Source organism: Ambystoma mexicanum, chromosome 14 (assembly GCF_040938575.1).
Source record: "Ambystoma mexicanum isolate Mex_15411 chromosome 14, UKY_AmexF1_1, whole genome shotgun sequence".
Lineage (NCBI taxonomy): Eukaryota > Metazoa > Chordata > Amphibia > Caudata > Ambystomatidae > Ambystoma > Ambystoma mexicanum.
In genome coordinates this window covers 629,330,554-629,352,580 of record NC_090940.1, presented here as the reverse complement: position 1 = coordinate 629,352,580, position 22,027 = coordinate 629,330,554, and the positions used below count along the sequence as shown (strand labels likewise).

The 22,027-nt window shown below is 49.6% G+C and overlaps 1 protein-coding gene across 3 annotated transcripts in view; it reads right to left on the bottom strand.

Moving 5' to 3' along the window:
* The window catches only part of TECPR2 (tectonin beta-propeller repeat containing 2), an 879,235-nt gene that overhangs the window by 647,119 nt on the left and 210,089 nt on the right, over window positions 1–22,027 (bottom strand). For all 3 annotated transcript variants that reach the window (XM_069638097.1, XM_069638099.1, XM_069638098.1), the window contains one exon: window positions 10,826–11,305. In XM_069638097.1, the coding sequence (XP_069494198.1) occupies window positions 10,826–11,305 (480 nt within the window). The remainder of the gene's footprint in view (window positions 1–10,825; window positions 11,306–22,027) is intronic.

The window sequence follows — 22,027 nt, the reverse complement described above, 5'->3', positions numbered from 1 at the left end:
TTCACAAGGGTGCTCGCGGCCAGATCTTGGAACAACAATATCTCCTGCCCTTTGTACAGAACGGGCTCGCTTTGTCTGGCCGCTCGCAACACCGCTTCCTTCTGACCATATCTGGCAAAGGCAACCACCACTTCCCGAGGTCTGGCGTTGGGACCAGCCGTGGCTCGGCCAACTCTGTGGGCCCTGCCCAATGATATCGAATTCGGGTCCCCTTCGCCCAAGAGTTCCGCAAATATGTGATGGCATTCCTCCTTCAGGAGTCGGTCCGTCACCGACTCAGGGAGCGCCTTGATCCGAATATTAATCCTCTGGGACCTATTTTCCAAGTGCTCAAACATCGCCTCCATGTTCCTCGTCGCGTTGTCCAGTCGATCTATGGCCTCACTATTCGCTGTGGTGTCGCTCACTGTGTCCTGGAGACCCCTTTCTAGCAAATCAGTCCTTTCCCCGAGTTGGGCCACTTCATGCCGGATTTCACCCAGCGCCACATTGAGGTCAGATCTCATAAACTGAAACTGGTCCTGAAAGGTTTGCGCTAGGGACTCTCTCAAGGCTTGCATTTCCCCCGAGGTCTTGTCTCGTCATCCGCTCCACGTCCACCTCCGCCGCCACTCTCCTACTCTCCTTGGATTGGCCACTAACCTATTTGTTGGAATCTTTGCTCTCCATTGTGGGCCATAGTAGCGAAAGCGTTCCCTGGGGCACCTTAGAAGAGAAACTGGCCTTTCCAGACTTGCGCGTGGACCTGGTAGACATCCGTGTGGGGCCCCGGAGCGGCCCTTCCCGTGTCTGGGATAAAGATCCAAAACACCTGTCGCAGCCAGGAATGCCGGAGGGCCCCCACCCCATCCCGGAGCTGCCTCTGCGGGAGGGGGAATTTTTAGCCCAGGGTCCCTCAAGAAACCAGGCCTTCCTGTACAGTCAGATCTTCCGGCGGGCTGCCACAAGTGGATGAGTCGCCACCGCGGAAAGAAGTCCAGGGCTCCAACACCACTAAGGGCGGACCCACAGGGTGAGTCCCGGCCCGAGGGCACCGCACTCAGGTGCCCACCCTCCCACAGCACAAGTTACAGTCTTGCTTCAGCCCCAGCCAGGGGACAAAACCAGGCAACCGTCACAGTGGCCCCTCTGCCCGGGGCACCCTCCCCCCCCGAGGATGTTTCCGCTGGAGGGGAGAGCTCCTTCACCAAGCTGTGCCGCCGCCCCTAATCGCCACCAATCTCCAGACAGCACCCTTGTGGAGCCCACCACCGTAGGTCCTACTCTCTCAGATTTTGCCCGGGGCCCCACTTCGCTCCCGGGGTCAGGCTGGTTGCCGCCTCCACCTCCTCTAGTCCCAGTGCTCCCTTGCTGGATGGGGCAAGATGCACCCCTGCCTCGCTCTGTGTGCACCCCCAGTCGATGGGTTCGCTCCCCGTGAGCCTGGGTTCGCGCGCCCTCCAGCTCCTCAGGGGCCACCACCGCTGGAGGAACTGCGGCCCCGAGGCGCCTGCCGCTCTCTCACCTGGAGCGCAGCTGGCAACCGTGTCCCGGGTCCGTGCTGGATATACACTCCCACCCCCCCCGGACTCCTTCGCGGCCGCCTGTCCGGGCCTCCACAGGTAACCACCGCCAACACCGGGGAAGACCCGGCTCTTCCCGCTTGGCGTCCGGCCGCGTTCCCGCTCCTGCTGCTGTGTGCCGCCCTCACAGGGGGGTTGGGGCTGCGCCGCACCGCTTCTCCACCGCACCTCCGTCCGAGGCCTCAGCCCCGAAGCCCGATCGCTGTGTGGGGGGGTGGTAGATCCTCCAGCAGCACAGGCCCGGGGTCCTGGGGCAGCCGTCAGCACGCCAGTCATTGCCGGCGGCCATGTTGGAATTTAACGCTCGTCTTTTTAGGGCATATTATTCGGGAACTTATTAGGTTGGATGCTGGATGGTCCATATACAAGAAAAAAGACTTGTAAGAAACCTGAAGGTACTCTCACATCTACTCCCCATGGATCTTCTGTTCAGCAAGCCAGGTAAGGGCCATTGCTTTTGGATCACAACCAAGGGGGGTGGACAAGCGATGGGAGGATCAACTGGGTGGAGGGTGCTTGGGAATTGGAGAGGATACCTGAAGGTGAGGCATTCTATCCACGCCTTCACTAACACTGACCTACCCGACCCTCAGTCTTCATGGGATATTGTCAGTCCTTTCAGTTTTTTCCTGTAATCCCATCAAGTACTGAGACGAGGAAGAGGCAACCAAGACTAATGCACACTACCTATCCTAAACAGTTCCATGTAATAATGTCTCCGCAAAAATGTCTCCTAACAAAAAAGTGGCTGTTTTTTGCAGAGCCATTATTACATTGAACATCCAGAGGACACCCCCGCAACCCCTGAATTTTGTATTTCTTTTTACAAGGGGAGCAAGGGTCATCCCTGCAACCCGTCCCCAGGCATAATGACACCATATATAATATCACAATGGCTTTTCCCAGCGACATTATGTATGGGGACACTATTACCCGATACATCCTAAACACCACTCTGGTATCCTGGGATGAAGAAGAGGGGCCTGTATACACTTAGTAATGAAGCTCAGGCATGTTACACTAACAGGCTTACACAAGGTTAGGCAATTGAGTCAAACCCTTTTCACCTGCAGCCTGTTAATCAAGATAAATAGTATAAAAGCTGGAGCCCAGAAGCAGAGGGAAGAGAATCTGCCGTGTTGGGACCGAGCCATGTAGCAGAGACACCGGCAATGATTCCCGAAGACCTGTCAGAGGAGCTTTGCAGGACTGGGAACTCTCTAATGTTGAGGCAGGCAGCAGGCCCTGCCAGGTAGCAGGTAGCAGACCAGAGAGAAAAGCCTTCCACGTGTAGAGCAGAGGTGCCGGGCCAGGTCTAGAGATGAGCCCGGTGAACGTACTGAAGCGTTTCCTGTTCGGGGCCAGCCACTGGGAGGACACACGAAAGACGGTAAGTGTCAGGAGACACTGAGGAGACCGGAGCGCTCTGAAGGAACTTTAAATAAGTAACAATGCATGCATTTAAGTGATTGCTACCTGTATTGAATACCGAACTGAAAGAAAACCGCTAATTGAAGAAACGCAAGTAAATTCTATCCATTTTGAATTCCGAACTGAAAGAAAGCTGCCAAATGAGTAATCTACGATAAGCTGAATGGTGAATAAACACTTTAATAGATATGTCAACCAGCACTATCAATTCAGAGCAATATGGACAGAATCAAAGGCATATGAAGGATTGAAGAGTTGTGGTAAGTGTTGTATGCAAAGATCAGAAAGACTGCCAATTGTTGCAAACGTGAGAAAGAGACACCAATATATTGCAACCAAAGAACTGGTTTAAAATGCGTTATAAAAATACAAGTGTGTAAAGTGAAAGCCTAAAGGTAGAAGAGCCTACAAGGGCCCCCAACCTCTTTAGGGAGACTTATGGTTGCATTAGCTGTGATGGGTGGACTGTGCAGTCTGACAACTGCGCCTAGACCAGGAAACCCTGTACGATAAACAAGCGGTAAAGAACTGTGAAATACTTGGTGAAGCAAACCTGGAGGAGGATCAATCGGACCTGGTGTTTTCTTTTGAACTTTGAGCAGATAAAACCCAAAGTGAATGTTATGTTGACGTCTTGGGGAAGAACTCCGATTCAAACAAGCGAAGGACTGTCTTGGGGAAGGGAGTCCCAGGACCTCTGTTATGTGCGAACTGCGATACATTTGAGGTGAATTGTTTTGTCCCAATTGCTTGAGAGTGCTGATGTTAGGCCCCCGTTTCCATGGGACCAGGGGTGGTACCTAGAACTTTAGAGCTTCAATCAGCCAAGTGATATGGAAAGGGTACGTTTCCGTGTGTCCTTTCTCTGTCCAATGTTGTGTTCCTTCCAGGTTGTGGCTCTTCATTGGGGAAGGAGAGTGGGCGCCCGAACCTGAAGGGTCTTTTGGGCACCTCACTCCGTGGAGATGTTGTGGTAGAGGGCAATGCAGGTTATGGTGGAGGAAGTACAGGAAGAAGTAATAAAGCAAATGGAGGTGGCGCAGCTGCTCCCATCTCCCGTGTGAGATGTTTGATGAAGATCTCATGATACGTGCCATTATGAACGACCTAACCACCTGAAAAAGTGAGCCTCCTCCAGCAAAACCTCGACTTATAGAAGGCAGGTGCCCAGGTGCCCAGGTGTCCAGGTGTCCGTGCTGTGTGTGTTGTGTTGCTGCTCTCCTCCCAACAAGTTGTAGGCCACGAAGCTTGATGGATGGTGCGAGGAGAACCCTTGCGCTCCTGCAGCGAAACTAATGAGTCACATTATATGGACTCAGAGTTCTCCTTAGCACAATGGGTAAACTTGTCTAATGCCCGTGTTGCCATGAAAAGTAGGATTATCTCGGATGAGGGACGGTCACATTTTCAACTCTTTGCCGTAAAAATCCCTGTGTAGTGGGTCTCGATCGCAAAATGGTGGCAAAGGCAGTAACTGCTTGATCTTTCCGTCAATCCTCACGGGCCTCTGGGTTATCCCCAGATACAGCATAAAGCCCTTTGGGTCTGCGCTTTAACTGAACAGCGGGCTTGTCTGGCACTTCCCCTGCACCTCTCGCCCGCAAGCGCAGACCCTGGGATTAGAGGCCGCAAGGCCAGGAATCCTCTCCCTGCTGATGGAGGACATATTTACTCTGGGATCTGTGAGGTGCCTTATCAAGAGTAGGCAGTGTGCCCGCCAGGGGAGCGGCCTTCCCCTATGTGCAGCATTTACCACCCATAGCCTGGAACATGTGGGGGGCTCTGGGGACTCCCCTATATACAGAGAGCATGCAGGCATACCTGCTCATCTAAGCCCGAATGATGGGGACTGGGCCACATCGGCCTTGGCCTCTATTCCCATCGGTTGTTTTCTCGGTGTCCTGCAACGCTCCCTACGCTTCTTTCCCCATCTCTTCTTCTGGCGCGTGGGCCAGCCTCCTTGACTTGATCTTTGCCTGTCGCTGTTTGCCACTGCATCCATCGCTCTGTCATTATATCGCGCTTGCGGTGTCTGTGCTGCAATTCTATACCCATTACTGCTCGACTACAAGCAGCATAAGGCAATATGAGGCCAGCCTAAAGGCAGGGCGGTTTGCTTCACGCCTCACCTGGGACAACTTGAGATATGCCAGTGTGTGCCTCTGCGAGAGCTGCCATAAGGGCACTAAAGGAAAACCCGCAGTCTCTAACAGCAGGGGCACATACTCTGAGGCCAACCCATTAAAAGAAAAATCACTTGTCTCCTCCTTTAAAGCAATGCGTTTCCAATGTGCATGTTTTTGGCTCCAGAGGACACCAGGGTGTAGAAGGGGCATAGGATCTGGCCAGTTTCAGGTCCTACTATAATTTAGTACTTGGCTCCTGAGCCCTTGAAGCAGCCCCAAATGTACCTCTCAATCCGCCTTCACCTAAGAAACGCGAGTGATAAGGAAAGCGTCCCCTTGAAACTTCAGAAGACGGACTTTTCCTAATTAGCCCCCATTGCCCGGCAATGGTGATCTCTGAATAGAATTCTGCAGCTTGAAGCCATTTTAGATTCACATGGCATGTATAGGCTGCCATCTAGCGGTTGGTCCAAAAAGATGACACGCTCATAAATTGGTGCCAATGCTCCGTTAGCGTAATGGAAGTGGATTTTGTACAGTGCGACTTCCGCCACTTTGGCCAAGAGTTAGGCCTAAGTGATGGGCAAGGTGCGAATACCGAGGTGTTGCTGGGTAGAGACTCAGAGGTGTGAGATTCTAGGTACATTGGACACGTGGGCTCCGTTTTACCATGTAGGCCTTAAATGTTATGCCCTATTACACGCTAATTATGCTGCGAGCTTGGGTGGCGCTGGAGATGCAACGTGGAGGAATGATAAAGCAGATAGGAGTTTATGCAAAGTAGCTCCATATTATTTCCATTCATACCCAAGCCAAAGCCAAAGCAGGCTACCGTGGGCACTGGGCAGGGTGGAACTTCGAAAACGGTGCTGGACCTACCTTACTTACTGCTGGTGCCTCTATATGCATAATTTCACTCGACAATAGATCCAAGCAATGGAAGGGCAAATGTTACTCACAAGCTTCAAAATAGCGTTACAGGTATCCGTTTTAGATTGTGACAAATCCAGACTATTTGTCCCTTTTCCCCAGAAGGGAGCCACCCCCTTTGAGGATGGGGAGGCGAGCCCACTCAGCAAGACCCTCCCCCTAGGTTCTGGCAAGTGGAGCCTCACTGTGACCCCCCCTCTCAGGGACAAGGACTCCCATTCTGGTAAGGATCTGCCTACATGGGATGCAGAAAGACGGTTCAACCTGTTTCGGATTTACCAAATGGTGACATTTCTTCAATCTCTTTGGCTTCAGGTAATGCTGGATCCCACCTGAACTCCACTCAAAGAGGAACGGCCAACCTGTTTTGTTTGAAATGACTTCCTTAAACGGACAAGAAACTTGTAATGGAGGAGAGAGAATCTTGAGCAGAGACGAGTCTCTGATGGGAAGATGTCCTGGAGGGGCGGAGCCACGCTAGCGTGGGAAGCAAACTGATCACTAGCAAGACACTGACAGGGTGGCGTCCTCAACGACCAAGAAGCCAAGGTCGGGAGAGAGACAGACGGTAAAGCGTCTGTCTCGCCTGGTGATGTACCCCAATGGAAGCCATGATGGGCCTGGGGCCTGTTAACTGATGCCGAGACGAGAGTGCAGTGGAGAAGTCGGATCCCCAATCTTCACGTAAGTTCATTAGCTCCTGAGCAGCAGAAGGAAAAGTGAACGCTTAAGAAGGAACAAGTTACTTACCTGTAACTGTTGTTCTCCAGCATGGGTCTGGCATGGATTCACATGCTCATGAATATTCCCCGTCGTCAGGCTGGGAATCCTCGGCAAAGAAAAATCAGTATCGTTTCTGATCGGTCTTTCGTAGTAGTAACCAATCACTGATCTCTGCGTCATACTGACCACAGCCAATGACTGCCATCTCCCTAAGCCCCGCCTCTGGCAGCCATCTTCAGATTTGGTAGCACGTGAAGTGGCAGTATGACCAAGTGAAGAGCCGCAGAGGGGTAGGCGGGAGGGTTCGCATGTGAATCCATGCCAGACCCATGCTGGAGAACAACAGTTACAGGTAAGTAACTTGTTCCTTCTCCAGCATGGAGTCTGGTATGGATTCACATGCTCATGAATAAAAGAATACATAGCAGTACACACATGCACAACCACGGGAGGTGGCAAAGGCTCAACATTAAGCATTACATCAAACTCAACATTAAGCAATTCTTACCTCCTCACCAGGCTCACCTTAGGCGAACAGGTTGCGCAGCACTGCTTGGCCGACCCTGGACTCCTCCCTGGAATCCCGATCGACGCAGTAGAATTTCGTGAAGGTGTGCGTCGACCTCCACGTAGCAGCCCTGCAGATGTCCAGCAAGGGCACACCAGATAGGAACGCCATGGTAGCTGCGATCGCTCTGGTGAAATGGGCTCTCGGACGGCCAGGCAGTGGTCGGTTTGCCAACCGATGACAGTACATGATACAGCCGGAGAGCCATCTGGAAATGGAAGCCTTCGAGAGAGCCTTCCCCTGATTGACAGGTCCAAAGTTCACAAAAAGTTGTGATGTCTTCCGAAAACTCTTCGTGCGGTCCACGTAGATTTTCAGCGCTCTAGCCACATCCAGCGAGTGCAAAGTCCTTTCAGCCGGCGATGAAGGCAACGGGAAGAAAACAGGCAACACGAAGGGTTCGTTGAGGTGGAAGTCCAACGGCACCTTGGGAATGAAGGAGGGGTGCGTCCTGAGCACCACCCTCGTGTCGTGAAAAGTCAAGTACGGGGGCTTGCAGGAAAGGGCCTGGATCTCTCCCACCCGTCGTGCGGAGGTGATGGCCACAAGAAACGCTGTTTTCCACGACAAGAACTTCAACAGAGCCGAGTGCAGAGGCTCGAACGGAGGTCCCATGAGCTTGGTCAGCACCACGTTGAGCTCCCACGCCAGGGCCGGTGCCTTCACCGGCGGGAACGATCTGAACAGTCCCTTCATGAATTCTTTCACCAGACGATGAGACCACAAAGACGTCCGTCCCGTGGTTCTGGTGTATAGGGAGATCGCAGCAAGATGAATCTTGATGGAAGCGTGCGCCAGTCCAGCCTTGGCCAGCGTCAGCAGGTACGGCAGTACTTGGAGCCGTAATCCGTAGAGGGTTAATCTTCTGTGCATGGCACCAGACAGAGAACCTCTTCCATTTGTGTCCGTAGCATTTAAGAGTTGAGGACGCCCTGGCCTTTGCAAGAACCTCTCTGCAGTCGGCCGGTATATCGTAACCTCCAAACTCTAACGCTGCAGGAGCCAGGCCTGCAAGTTCAGCGACTTCGGGTCGTGATGGAGGATGGCGCCTCCTTCCCTGGAGAGAAGATCCGCGTCCGCTGGCAGCTTGATTGACGGGGATGCTGATAAGTCCAGAAAGTCCCGGGAACCATATCTGCCTCGGCCACGCAGGTGCGACGAGGATCATCCTGCACCGTGACCTCTTGAGCTGGTTGATGAGCCGGATCAGCAGCGGCAATGGAGGGAATGCATATAGGAACAGGCCCTCCCAGGGGAACGAGAAAGCATCGCCCATGCTCCTCGGCTGGGGAAACCTGCTGGCGAATCTCCGGCACTTGGAGTTTGTCGCCGTCGCGAACAGATCGATCTGGGGTGTGCCCCACCGTCGGAAGAGGCGGTCCACTAGATCCTGTCGTAGTTCCCACTCGTGGTACGAGTGCAGCTCGCTGCTGAGCGAGTCGGTGATGGTGTTTTTTATCCCTGCCAGATGAAACGGCACCAGAAACATCCCTTGGGCGACGGCCCAATGCCACAGATCCTGAGCCTCCTTGGACAGGGCTGGGGATCTGGTACCGCCCTGCTTCCTGATGTAGAACATGGTGGTGGTGTTGTCGGTGAAGATCCTCACCACCTTGCCCTTGAGGGACAGAAGAAAGGACCTGAAGGCCCAAAACACTGCACGGAGTTCCAGGACATTGATATGGAGGGACTTCTCCGTCGGCAGCCAAGGCTTGAGGCTCTTTTGACCAAAAAAGAGAAAATTTTCCTAAGAAAAAGCGCGAAAAAAGCACTAAAGCTCGAGAGCAATAGCACGAGGATCCCAACACTTGAACGTGCGGTAAAAATCTGAAGATGGCTGCCAGAGGCGGGGCTTAGGGAGATGGCAGTCATTGGCTGCGGTCAGTATGACGCAGAGATCAGTTATTGGTTACTACTACGAAAGACAGATCAGAAACGAAACTGATACTGATTTTTGTTTACCGAGGATTCCCAGCCTGACGACGGGGAATATTCATGACCATGTGAATCCATGCCAGACCCCATGCTGGAGATGAGGTAACACTGTTGAGAGGAGCGAACAGTGATACTAGAAGCTGGGAAAGCCTTAAGGGTTGCGGGCTGCCCTACTGATAAAAGGTTTATCAGCCACTTTTACTCCCTAAAAATTGGTAAATACTCCCAAAAAAGAAAAATGGGGAGTACAAATACTCCCAACTTAAAATAGGAAACTGATACATAGGTGCTTGACTCTATGCTTTTAACCAAACACCTCCGTGGATATGCTTGTACCAGTAATACACGTAGTGCCACAGGAACAAACTTTTATTACTGCCTGAAAAAAAGCTGTAAAAATGTATCTTTTAATGTGTATAAATAACTAGGTGCAAAGAAATATTGATTACAAATACATGTTTGTTTTCAAGTTAAAACCTATTTTTACTCACTAATGAAAAACACTCCATTGGGCATTGGCCTTACTTTTTTACTCCCTAAAAAATCATGTTACTCCCCATTTTAGAAAATAGGGAGTAAAATACTCCAACTTCAGAATCTTATCTGGAGCACTGGTTGCGGGAGCCGGAAAACCCAAACGGGTAGATGCCCTACTGAGGCCCTGCTGCCTGACAAGGGGTCAGAGGACTTTGGGGAGTCCTGGAAATACAAAAAATAGTCAACAGATGTGGGAGGAGAGAGAACCTGGATGGCTGCAGTGTTTAAAAATAAGACACGGAAACGGTCAAGCAGCAAGTGGCAAATGGTGGAGTTGTATTAAGAAAGACTTGTATTTCCTGAGGAAAAGGAAACCGTATGTAGTATATGTATGGGCTTCATAACTGACCTACAGAACCTGCAAAGAGGCCAAGGACTGTACAGCGAGAAATTTAAGAACTTTGCGTAAAGAGATCCAGAACCTGATTAACTTTTTAAACCATCTTGGAAAAGAGAACCAAGTGTTGGGCCAGGCAGAAGCCAAAGACCAGAGCTATTGCTCCGGCCCTATTTATGTTAAGTTTTCCTAAGTGGTAGGTCCAGTTAGATATTAGGATTTGGACGAAGTACTATTTCTTTTGGACTTTTGACGAGCACCATTAGTTTTAGTTTGTAGGGAACTTCCCTCATAGCAGTACGATTAGATCAACAATTTCCTTTTCTTTTGAATAAAAACCTTTCAACATGTCAGTACATAGTCCAACTCCTTTTGGTTCACCACAAAACACCCTGCCACTCCAGACAAGGTGGCACATGTTAAATAAAAGGTTATAACAAAGAAACAAGAAAAAGATAAAGAAGTCAGATCAACTTTCTCTTTTTAAGTTTAAATACATATATGTATTAACTTTAGAGCAAGATTTACAGATTCATTTGCAATGCTAGTGATGTTATGCATATCCTAAATTAGGCTTAAAACAGATCGTCATTAAACAAAACTGGTTATCACAGTGGTACACAGTACATAAGGTTCACAATCCACCTCAGAATACAAAGATTAAGTGAGAAGTTACCTGGTCTTTTCTTTTTCCTCCTTTTCACCTTAATGGATTTCACAATAAGTTCCTGGTCAAATTCCTCTGTGCTTATTATGCTGAAACGTTGAGAAGGTGGCGCATCCGTCATTAAAACCTCAGGTGCTTCATGATCCCCTCCCGCAGTAGAACTGGAACCACTGTCCACAGAATTGAGCGAGCTCGTTTCACTGGCTGCCGAGCAGCCTCTTCTCCTTAGGTCACTGCTCCCAGAGTCCCCTGCCTTCTCATCAAAACTAAGGCTTTGCAGCTGGATTTTTTCAGAGAAAATTTCACGTTCCAGGTCATCTTTGGTGGATGAAGGCACATCTTTTTCAACCCCCTCATCATCATCTGTGGTGACGGCGTGCAGCACTGCGGCTCGTAGTCCTGGTTTTGAGCCGGATTCCAAAGGCGACGCAAGGCGGACTGATGGCTTTAGCGTCATTGGAGAGTGCAACTTTGAAGGTCCATCATGAGCTGGTAAAACAAAAATTGACTTAGCATCTCTTGACCACAAGTTTCTGCTAACAGCTGACCTTATTCTGTGACAGTTCAATGCATACTGATGAGAGAGTAGTTAAATGGGGACATTTCAAGTGCATGCGTTGCAAAGAGGCAAGTCCCTAGACAATGAAACTCAACCTAGCCAGTGTGCACAATATTGACAGAAAACCACTTACACATGAACAAATTTACTGAACAGATTTACAGACCGAGTAGTCACCTACTAGCGGGCTGCAGGGTTAAGTTGTAGATTGAGCATTCAGTAAAAATCAGATATCGGCAATATAGATAAAGCTCCTGCTAAAGTATCAACACATTCTAAATATCTTTAGTCGGGGGAATGTGTTTTGCGCAGGCGGGCCTATAAGACCCAATCAAGCCATATTCAACTCCTTGGCAGGGCGCCCAATAGATTTACAATTTGAACAGGAATATTATATGTTTTTTTTTTTTTTTTAAAGTGTTCTGCAAAATGGTAAAATGACTGAATTCTATGCACATTCTGGCACAATTTAAAGATGGAACTGGAAGTCTTAAATTCAACACTACGTTAGAAAATCTAGCAAAAACATAGATAATATGGAACAATTTTGAAGGTAAAATGCAAAAGAGGAGCTACCATGAACTCACCAAAGAGGACAATCCTATATGAAAATGTTACTATGAAACAGTAGCTATCAGTTCAGAACTAGGAATGAGGCTGGAACATCCACCAGGCCACCGGAGATAAAATGGCCGCTTAGCCATGGAGAGGCAATGGAGTGCCAATGTGGCCTAGGGCTAGCACTGGATTTTGAGTGCACCATTATTGTTTGATGAGGACTAACTTACCAAGACTTTGTCATGAAGCAGTTCAATTTTACAGCTGCACTAGGTGGCAGGGGTCTGTACACGTAGATGCTGCTGGCGAGCACAGCAAGAGAAGCACAGTTTTACAGTGCCGGCGTCACAGGCGAGAAGGTGGTAACCAGGCACTCATTCGGCACAGGGACACACAAGGTTTGGAGGTGGATGGGAGGCAACCAAATGCCAAGAAGGAAACTAAGACAGTGGACCCTCATTTTACGCCACTTACTGCATGCCAGTCTAAGGTGCCAGGAAGCAAAAAGGACCCGAGATTCCATCGGCCGAGCCCTCACATGACGAGCTATGCTGCAGCGATGGGTATAAAGTGGAAAAAAAGGATTTTTAAAAAAATTGTTTTTTTTAATGCAAGACCGATTTAGAAAGACTGCTACGAGTTCTCTTTATAACAGTCCCAGGGCTCTTCGGCTCAGTCCTATGGCGGACTTACAGACTTTCTCTCAATTCACGTAATTCACACAGGGTGCTTGCCCACTCTGGATTTCTCAGGCACCAGCAACCTAGTTGGCTTTCTCTACCTTGATACAAAATGTTTGTATTGCTTTCGCTCCATTTACAGAGGAACTTGCCCCTTTGGGTTTCTCGGGGTCCCGTAACCTGATGGGATTCCTCAGCCCGGATGCAAAGTGTTCGTAACAATCTCAATCCAATTCACACAGGGTATTTGCCAACTCGGGTTTCTCAGGGTCCCGCAAACATGTCGGCTTTTCCAACCTTGATTCAGTGTTTGGGCCTTTCTCATTCTGATGCACATGGGGCACTCGCACGCTCGTTTTCTCAGGCTCCAATAACCTTTTTCGACTTTGCCTGGATTCACATTTTTCTTACTTTTCTCATCTGATGCACATGGGGCGCGTGCCCATTAGGGTTTCTCAGACTCCTGTAAACCCGTTATTTCTCCCAGCCTGGATTCAAAATGTTTGTACTTCTCAGTGGTGGTCTCTCTGTAGGAGCGTTCGCCTCCCTGTTGCTGCTCGTCTCTGAAGCTAATGGCCTTTGTGCATAAAGCTCAGGGATCCGGGCTCTCCCCAGCGAGCTGGTCACGGCATCAGTAACCATGCTCCGAGCCCACCCAGCTTGCCTGTGGTTGCGCCACAAGAGTAAACTGGTGCTTCTCCGTTTCCGCTCTTCCCCGACTTGGACTTCATAGACTGAGAAAAGGCCAGCCTTCCGGCCTCCGGTTAGCGCTGGACTCACTCTCCACGCTGCAGCGTGCTCCGCGGCATGCTAGGGGAGATTTCCTAAAGTCCACTTGAGGTAAGACTTCACAAAACTATGCCAATAGTATACAGATAACCAACTCTTAGTATCAGTCTGTACTACTCATGGAACCTTGGTAGAGTGGCAGAGCAGTCAGGCTTATCATAAGAGGAAGATGTGAGCTGTAGGTAAGTACACTTAACCCAGTTAGTAGTGCAATTCAAAGAAACTCTTACACCAATACATTTATATAAAATATATATTTATTACATTTACCCAAAAGATGTTTAAAAATACATAGGATTACTTAAGAAAACTTTTCAAAGGCCAGTGCTTAGTTTGTAGTTGGTTGCAGTTACAATGTTTTACAGCGTTTGACACGAATGATAACAGTTCTACCATATTATAGATAATACTGGGCACTCGCCCATCGACAAATATATAACGTAATTGTATTTAGTTAGCAAAACATCATAAAGTCTTTTGGGAAGGAAAACAGTTGGTTATTCAAACAGTAGCAGAGCTTTACGTTATAGAGACGGTTTCATAGCAAACAAAAGGGCTTAAAGTCTTACGAAGCAGGGAAGACCCACTTAAAGATCCTGTTGAAGGACACGCAAAAGGGACACAAGCTGGCATCTTGGGTCAGAGGTAAGAGTGGACACCTCTTTGTGCACTCCAACGCTCTGGACCGACTTTTCGGTCTGAGGTAAGCAATACCTTTTTACCCCACAGTACCTTAGGTTAGAAGACATGTTCATGGCTGGATTCTTTTCTCTGCAGCAGAGATGGACTCGGCCTCCAGATTCCTTGGTCTGGTGACGTAAGGCAGGACAATGAATGGGATGTCTCAGCAGCAGTCGCGAGCGACGACCTCTGGCACAGATTTCTTCAACTTCTCTCGTCAGTCTGGTGTTATGGCGCCTTTTCTGCAAGACCAACAAAGGACACGATTTGCACAGTCAATCTTCTTTGATTTCTGGAGTCCTGCACTCCGGTGAGGGGACTTGTATGAGTCAGTGTGTCTCTGGAGGTTCACCTGGAGCTCAGCAAAGACTTGGATGGATTTGGCCTTGCAAAGACCATGAACTTCAATTGGGTCAGAGGTCTCCTGGTATTTACGGTCTGCAGCTCTGGAGAGGCACAGCACCTCAGGAGATGGCTCGGATTGTAGCTCGTCTCAGGGCTGGTTGGTCCCACTAGCCAAAGGGAAGGAGTCCTCTTCGAAGCTCCACAGTCGCATAGAAAACGGGGTCAGAACAGCAGTGGTCGCTTCACAGTGTTGCAAACGGTCTGCAGGCGTCTCTGGTCGTCGTCTTCTTCGGTTACTTCAGTTTTCAGTGACTGACTTGCCATTCACCTCAGGAACCTCACCTTTTATTCAGTTTCAGCACACACTTCTCTGCAATCTCTTTCAGCAGTTTACAGAAAAGGGCGGGTGGCTGTCAAATCAGGACAGCCTGACCCCTCCCAGTGGGAGCTGGTTCCATTCAGGCACTCAAGCAGACAAAGGGCAGGTGAGTGAAAAACTCCTCCCCCACTTCCTGCCCGCCCTGACACACTGGAGACTAGGCCACGAACACCCAGGGGTTCCTGCCAAAGGCAAAACACACACACAGTCCCCTCTCCCCTTCCAGAATGGTACAAGGGCTAACAAAGAGCAACACCACCAGAAATGGTGAAAAAAAAAGGAGATAGCATGTTAGAGCATAGGTGACCCTATTGTGCACAACCGAGACTGTGAATGCAGTGTGCAGTAAAAAAATAACAACAGTTGGCAGAACACATCCACTGCCACCAGCCATAACTAGAAGGTTGTCTATGTGACTAAAAAGTCACAGTAGCAGAGAAAAGGGGGAGACTAGGTATCCCCATGGCACTCCACACACAATGTTGTGTGCCAATCTCTCATGGTACAATCTTAACAGGGATACAAAGTATCCCTATGTCCCTGTCCTTAAGAACTGTAGTTACTGTCCTTTATAATATATGCCCATACCTACTATAATAGGAGTGACCACTGATTGTTTTAGCAGCCCAGGCTGGCCTTTAAAGTTGGATGAATTGGCATATTACTATTATATTTTGTATGGTTTTAATATTGTGTGATTGTTATCCTTTTACCAATTGATTGCCAATATGGGGTATTGTTTTTTACTATGCGTATATATATTGCAATCTTGAAGTTTCTGCTATATTTGGCTCTATATTTGCCCTTCTCCATGACTGTATATATTTATTTTTACATATGGTAGCGTGTTGGGGCTGTCGATTCCAACTTGATATAAATTTTGCTTTATCTTAATTTTTTGTCACACTGTAACACATTAGCAGATTTCTAAGTGTACTATGCACTCAGTGTGCGGCTTTATCCCTCATTTCTAAACCTAATGGGGGTGTGTTTCAGCGCTTTCACTATTCTAGTAATATCTTTCCATGTACTCTACCCCTTCCCATCATGGCCGCCTGCCTCTGCATCCACAGCTCTGGCCCATTGTATTGACTGACAGAGTAATAGGACTTGTTTTACCATGTGTATTTTTACCAGCCCATTCTTTCTCCCCTCACATGATCAAGCGCTCAGTGTAGCGCGAAACGCGTTGTCTGCAGGTTGTGCACCACGGCGCACTGCCTCCGTCTGTCTTTATGTTGCTGCTTTTGTACTGCATATTGTTTTGTACAATACTTTTTCCTTTTTAAAAACATTAAAAGCATCCGTATTTTCAACACGGTATCTTTTCGTGTTTTGTCCGGGATCTTGGAGTCTGTTACTAATTCCTGGCCCACGGGAGTGCGGTTCGCCATTTCCTCCTTTTGATAGAGAATATATATGGGATACATTACTCACCGTAATCGTATTTCTGATGCTTGTATCTGCTTAGATTCACATGCTGTGCATAGGCCGACATCTAGTGGAAGCTGCGGAGTATTACAGTTTGTTTTTCGAAAGTCGAAAATGGGCGTCGACACAGGCGTGCCAGTAATACTATCCCTAGTGTGACGTCCCCTGTACCCAAGATCCCTCACGCGTGTAGGATCCTCAGATTGTATTTTTTCTGACATGAGGAAGCATGAGGAGTAGCGTGAGTACAGATAATCCAAGCAGATAGACAGAAAGGTAAGACTACAAGCAATCATGCGCCTTCTCTCGGAGGGGAGGAAGGGTGGGTCGCATGTGAATCTAAGCAGATACAAGCATCAGGTATACGATTACGGTGAGTAATGTATCCCTTCTGAGGCTTGTGGAATCTGCTTAGATCACATGCTGTGCATAGATTAGCGAGCAGTACCAGAAGAAGGAGGTGGGATGTGAGAAGGGTCATGAGCAAACAGGTGTCTTAGAACCGCTTGTCCCACTTGTGTATCTGTCTTGGAATGAGTGTCAATGCAGTAATGCTGAGTAAAAGTGTGAATAGAGCTCCAAGTAGCCGCTTTGCAAATGGTGTCGAGGGGAACATTTGCAATGAAAGCCAGAGTGGCACCAATGCCTCTAGTAGAGTGGGCCCTTGGCGTAAAAGGCAGAGTCTTTTCAGAAAGAGAGTAACACAGCTGTATACAGTTGATAATCCACTTCGAGATAGCGCCTTTAGAGACGCGATCCCCCTCTCTGCCTGTAGCTACGGAGACAAACAGTTGATCTGTTTTCCTTAGCGGTCTGGTTTTATTTACATAGTATAGGACCGCCCTACGCACATCTAGGGTGTGTAGTTTCACCTCAGCCGAGCTTTGTGGGTTTTGGAAGAAAGCCGGAAGCTCGATGGACTGGTTTACATGGAACTTGGATATGAATTTAGGTGAGAACCTAGGGTGTGTGCGTAAAACCAGTTTGTCCTTGTGGATAGTAAAGAAAGGATCCTGCACTGACAGAGCCTGAATTTCACTGACCCTTCTTATGGAGGTAATGGCTACTAAGAAGGCCGTTTTATAAGTCAGGTGTTTGAGACTACTTTTATGCATGGGTTCGAATGGGGGTCCCATGAGCTTAGCTAGCACCACGTTAAGGTCCCATCCTGGCGGTGGGTTCGAAATAGGAGGGTGAAGTCTCTTTACTCCTTCCATGAAGGCTTTAACCACTGGCACTCTCCACCACGAGACCTTGTTATGGGATGTGGTGTAAGCCGAGAGGGCTGCCAGGTGTACTTTCAGTGAGTTAAAAACCAACCCTGCATCCAGCAGGTGGAGCATGTATGTCACAACGTTGGAAGGAGTGCAATCAACCGGGTTGATTTGTTTATTCTGGCACCAGATAACGAATCTTTTCCACTTATCAAAGTAACAGTGCCTTGTATTTGGTTTCCTGGACTCCTTTAGAATGTCCATACACCTTTGTGGTAATTTGAGATGTCCAAACTCTATGACCTCAGGAGCCATGCTGCTAGGTTCATAGAGTTGGGTTCCTGATGCACTGTTTGACCCTGTTGCTGGGACAGTAGGTTGTACCAGGCTGGGAGTCTGATGGGCTCGCACACCGCCATCCTGCGTAGGTGTGGAAACCATGGTTGTCTCGCCCACATGGGAGCAACTAGGATGAGCGTCATCGATTCCTTGTTCATCTTGTACACCACCTTCCTGATGAGAGGGGATGGTGGAAAAGCGTACGCAAACATCCCTGACCAGTTCATCCACAGGGCATTCCCTTGGGAGTCCGGCTGGGGGAACCTGGATGCAAATCCTGGGCATTGTTTGTTTTCGCTTGTGGCGAATAGGTCTATAGTGGGGAAACCCCACTGAGAGAAGAGATCTTCTACCACGTCTCTGTGAAGGACCCATTCGTGTTCTTCTGGGAGGGAGTCTCTGCTTAGGGCATCCGCTAGGGAATTGAGCTCCCCTGGAACGTGTTGCGATGACAGGAAAATGTTCCGTCTGAGTGCCCATATCCAGATTTTCTGGGCAAGCTTGGACAGATTTGGCGAACGAGTCCCCCCTTGTTTGTTCAGATAGAACATGGCTGTCGTGCTGTCCGTCCTGATCTGCACCGACAAGTTCAGTAGATGGGGCTCGAACGCCTTTAGCGCTCGGAATACTGCCAGAAGCTCTAGCAGATTGATGTGGTTCTTGGCTACTGAGTGAGACCAGAGACCCTGAGCTGTGTGGTGGAGATGGTGAGCTCCCCACCCAGTCAGGCATGCATCTGTAGTCACCACGGCTTGTACTTCGGGATCGTAAAAGGGTTTCCCCTTTGCGAGATTCTCTCTTGTCCACCAGTGTAGGCTCTGTACGAGTGTTGGCGAAACGACCACTAGATCGTCCCAATGACCACTTGCCTGAGACCACTGTTTCGCCAACCATTCCTGTATGGGACGCATGCGCAGACGCGCGTGGGGGACCAGGTAAATGCATGACGCCATCATGCCCAGTAACCGCATAGCTTTGCGTACTGTTATCTGTTGACCTGACTGATAATGCGGAATTTGCAGAAGTATATTCCGAATTCTCTCTTCCGAAGGGAAGGTCAATGCTTTCTGAGTATCTAGGATAGCTCCTAGAAACTGTTTTGAGGTGCTTGGCACCAGACTTGACTTTTTCTCGTTGATAGAGAAGCCTAATTCGTGGAGGAGGTCGATAGTCCTCTGAATGTTTGACCTGCAAATTCCTGGGGTTTCCCCCGTTATGAGCCAGTCGTCCAGATAAGGGTACACCGGGATTGCTTCCCTGCGTAGGTGTGCAGCCGCCACCGCCAGTACCTTGGTGAATACCCTTGGTGCAGAAGCTATCCCGAAGGGCAGTACCTTGAATTGGTAGTGGCGACTGTCTACCTTGAATCGCAAGTACTTTCTGTGCGCTGGGAGCATGGAAATATGAAAATAAGCATCTTTCATATCCAAGGTTGCCATGTAATCCCCCTTTTTTAGGAGGGGGATTACCTCTTGTAGCGTGGTCATACGGAATTTTTGGGGCTTGACATACTTGTTGGCAGGCCGTAAGTCCAATACTGGGCGCATTGTCAAATCTTTCTTTGGCACAAGGAAGTAGGTTGAATAGATACCCTTGTTTACCTGGTGTCCTGGGACGAGTTCTATCGCGTCCTTTTCTAGCAGAATGGCGATCTCCTCAAGAAGGATCCTTTGATGCTCTAGGGAGTGCACTCTTTGTCGTGGAGGATGGTTCCGGGGACGCTGCAGTAGTTCTATACAATATCCTGCGGATACTGTTGACAGCACCCATCTGTCTGAGGTGATCCCTTCCCAAGCCTGGGTGAAGGTGGAAATGCGTCCCCCTACTGGGGTTGCGTGGCAAGGGACCCTGAACTGAGCGTCACTGTTTTGGTGGAGGCGTGCCACCTCCCTTGTTGGGGCTGCCTCTGCCTCTTCCACGACCTCTCTTGTTACCCCTGCCGTAACTCTGGGTAGACTGCTGGTTGTTATTCCATTGTGTACCCTGTCCCTGGGCATAGTTGCCTCTTTGTGAATTTTGGCCGCGTGGGCGACGAAAATTACTGTTCCCCCTCTGGTTAGGGGGTTTGTTGGTAAGCTGGCCAAGGGATTTGAGAGTCTCATATTCATCTTTTGCATTTTTAAGTGCGTCTTCGACCGCTTTCCCAAACAATAGGTCGGGTTCCACTGGCTTGTCTATTAAAGAAGCCTGGGTTTCTGTCTTGAATCCCGACTGCCGTAACCACGCATGTCTTTTGATAACTGTACCTTCTGCTATCAATCTCCCTGCGTTGTCAGCGGCGTCGAAAGTTGCTTTTAAAATGCAACCAGACACGGTTCTCCCTTCTGCCGAGATCCGAGCCAGCTGGCCCTTTAACGGTTCTGGAGCAGAGGCAATGAGCGCCGCGACTTCTTCCCATTGATGGCAATTGTAACTAGCCAACAGGGTGGTGGAATTCGCAATCCTTGCTTGGTAGGCGGACGTTGAGGCTACCTTCCTGCCAAACCCGTAAAGTTTTTTGCTCTCCTTGTCGGGAGGAGCTTCTGATGAAGATAAGGGCGTGCCAGCCCTTTTTCTAGTGTTGGTAACCACTAGGGAATCTGGTTTAAGATGTCCCCTTATATACAGAGGGTCAGACTGGGCTGCCCGGAAAATCTTTTCAATTCTGGGGTTGACAGCTCTGGTGAGGTTCGGATTCACCAGGGAAGGATCTATTCTTCGTTGGATGGATTTGAGGATAGGGATGGTCTGAGCGACCGGTCTTCTCTCTCCTACAAACTCCTCCGCGAAGTCCCTTTCCTCCTGTACACCGTGGGTGTCGATGTGGAAGTGTTCCGCTGCTCGAGCGAGAACCTCGTTAAGGAGGGGCTGGTTATCAACTGGAGAGTCAGTAACTGGGGCTTTGCTTTGTACTGGGGAATCTACTCTGTAAATTTCCTGCTCATCTTCTCCCTCCTCCAGGTCCTCATCCTCCGCATAGTAATCTGTCCCGGTTTGTTCTTCCATAATGTCAAACTCCTGGTCCTCTTCCGGGAAAACTTGTCCCTGGTAACTGGGGAGTGGAGTAGAATATGGAGTGGAGTAAGGCTGAACCTCGAAGGGTTCGGGTCTTTCGAACCGGGGCTTTTTACTTAGCGGGATGGGATCGGAGGAGCCTGAGGGTGTGGCCCCTTGAGGGTTATATGAAAGAAAGTGTTCTGGGTTCTTATCATAAAAATCAGCTAAGGAAGACATCCTAGACATAACCCTGTCTATGTCTTCACTGGACCATTCCCTGGAACAGGGTATTACTTTAGCAGGTGATTTATGGGACTTTTCCAGGGTAGACTTGTGTTTGCTTGTCTGCCTAGGGTGAGAAGGCTTTACAGGGGTGGAAGGCTGTGCTTTCCGCTGTTTCCCCCCCTCCCCGTGCGTGGAAAAATGTTTTCCCTGTCCCTTGGAGGCCCCAGAGACTTTCGACGCCTGGCGCCGAGGGTCTGGAGAGGTATCTGTGTGCTTCGGGCGTGGGGCCTCACTGGTGTTAACCGCGGTCTCGGTATCTTGGAGCGCGGCCTGGGGGTGGAAGTCGTCTTCGTCTCCCGACGATCGAACTTCCGTTAATGTGTGTAGCGAGGCACTCTTGGCAAGAGTGGATGATTGCCTTGCGTCGTGAGGCGATCTCGATCGAGAGCGCCCAGAGGACACCGAGTCGGACCGTTCTTTTTGTGCCTCTTTCCGGGAAGTCGACGTCGTCGAGGTCCGGTTGGTCTTAGTGTGTTTAGTGTGTGTTAGGTGTGTAGCGCTTGCGTCGCCGGGGGTCTTCCCCATAGCCGCCCTGCCGGACGACCTTCCGAGGTCGGGGACCTGCGCTCGTCGGCTGTCTTTCGACGCCGTAATGCCCTCGCCGTCCGAAAGTACGGCGTCGCTGCCATCGCTGAAGGCGCCCTCCGCTGCCATGGCCTCCTGCCTGGCGTGGTGGGCCCAACGCTTTGTCGAACGGTCCTTAAGTGTTTTAGGTTTAAACCTACTACACGCTCTGCAGTTCGCTTCGGGGTGATCCCTCGGCAAGCAGAGATTGCACGTGGCGTGCCTGTCGACCCAAGGGTATTTGCGATTGCACTTGGGGCAGAATTGAAAAGGGGTACCCTCCATACGCACCATAAGGCAGCGGGCTGCTAAGTGTAGGAATATATAAATGTAACTATATGTAAAGAGTGAAGAGTATGTACCACCCCCCACTCTCCCTACTTGTAAGGGCCGAGGCCAGCGGCCTACTAG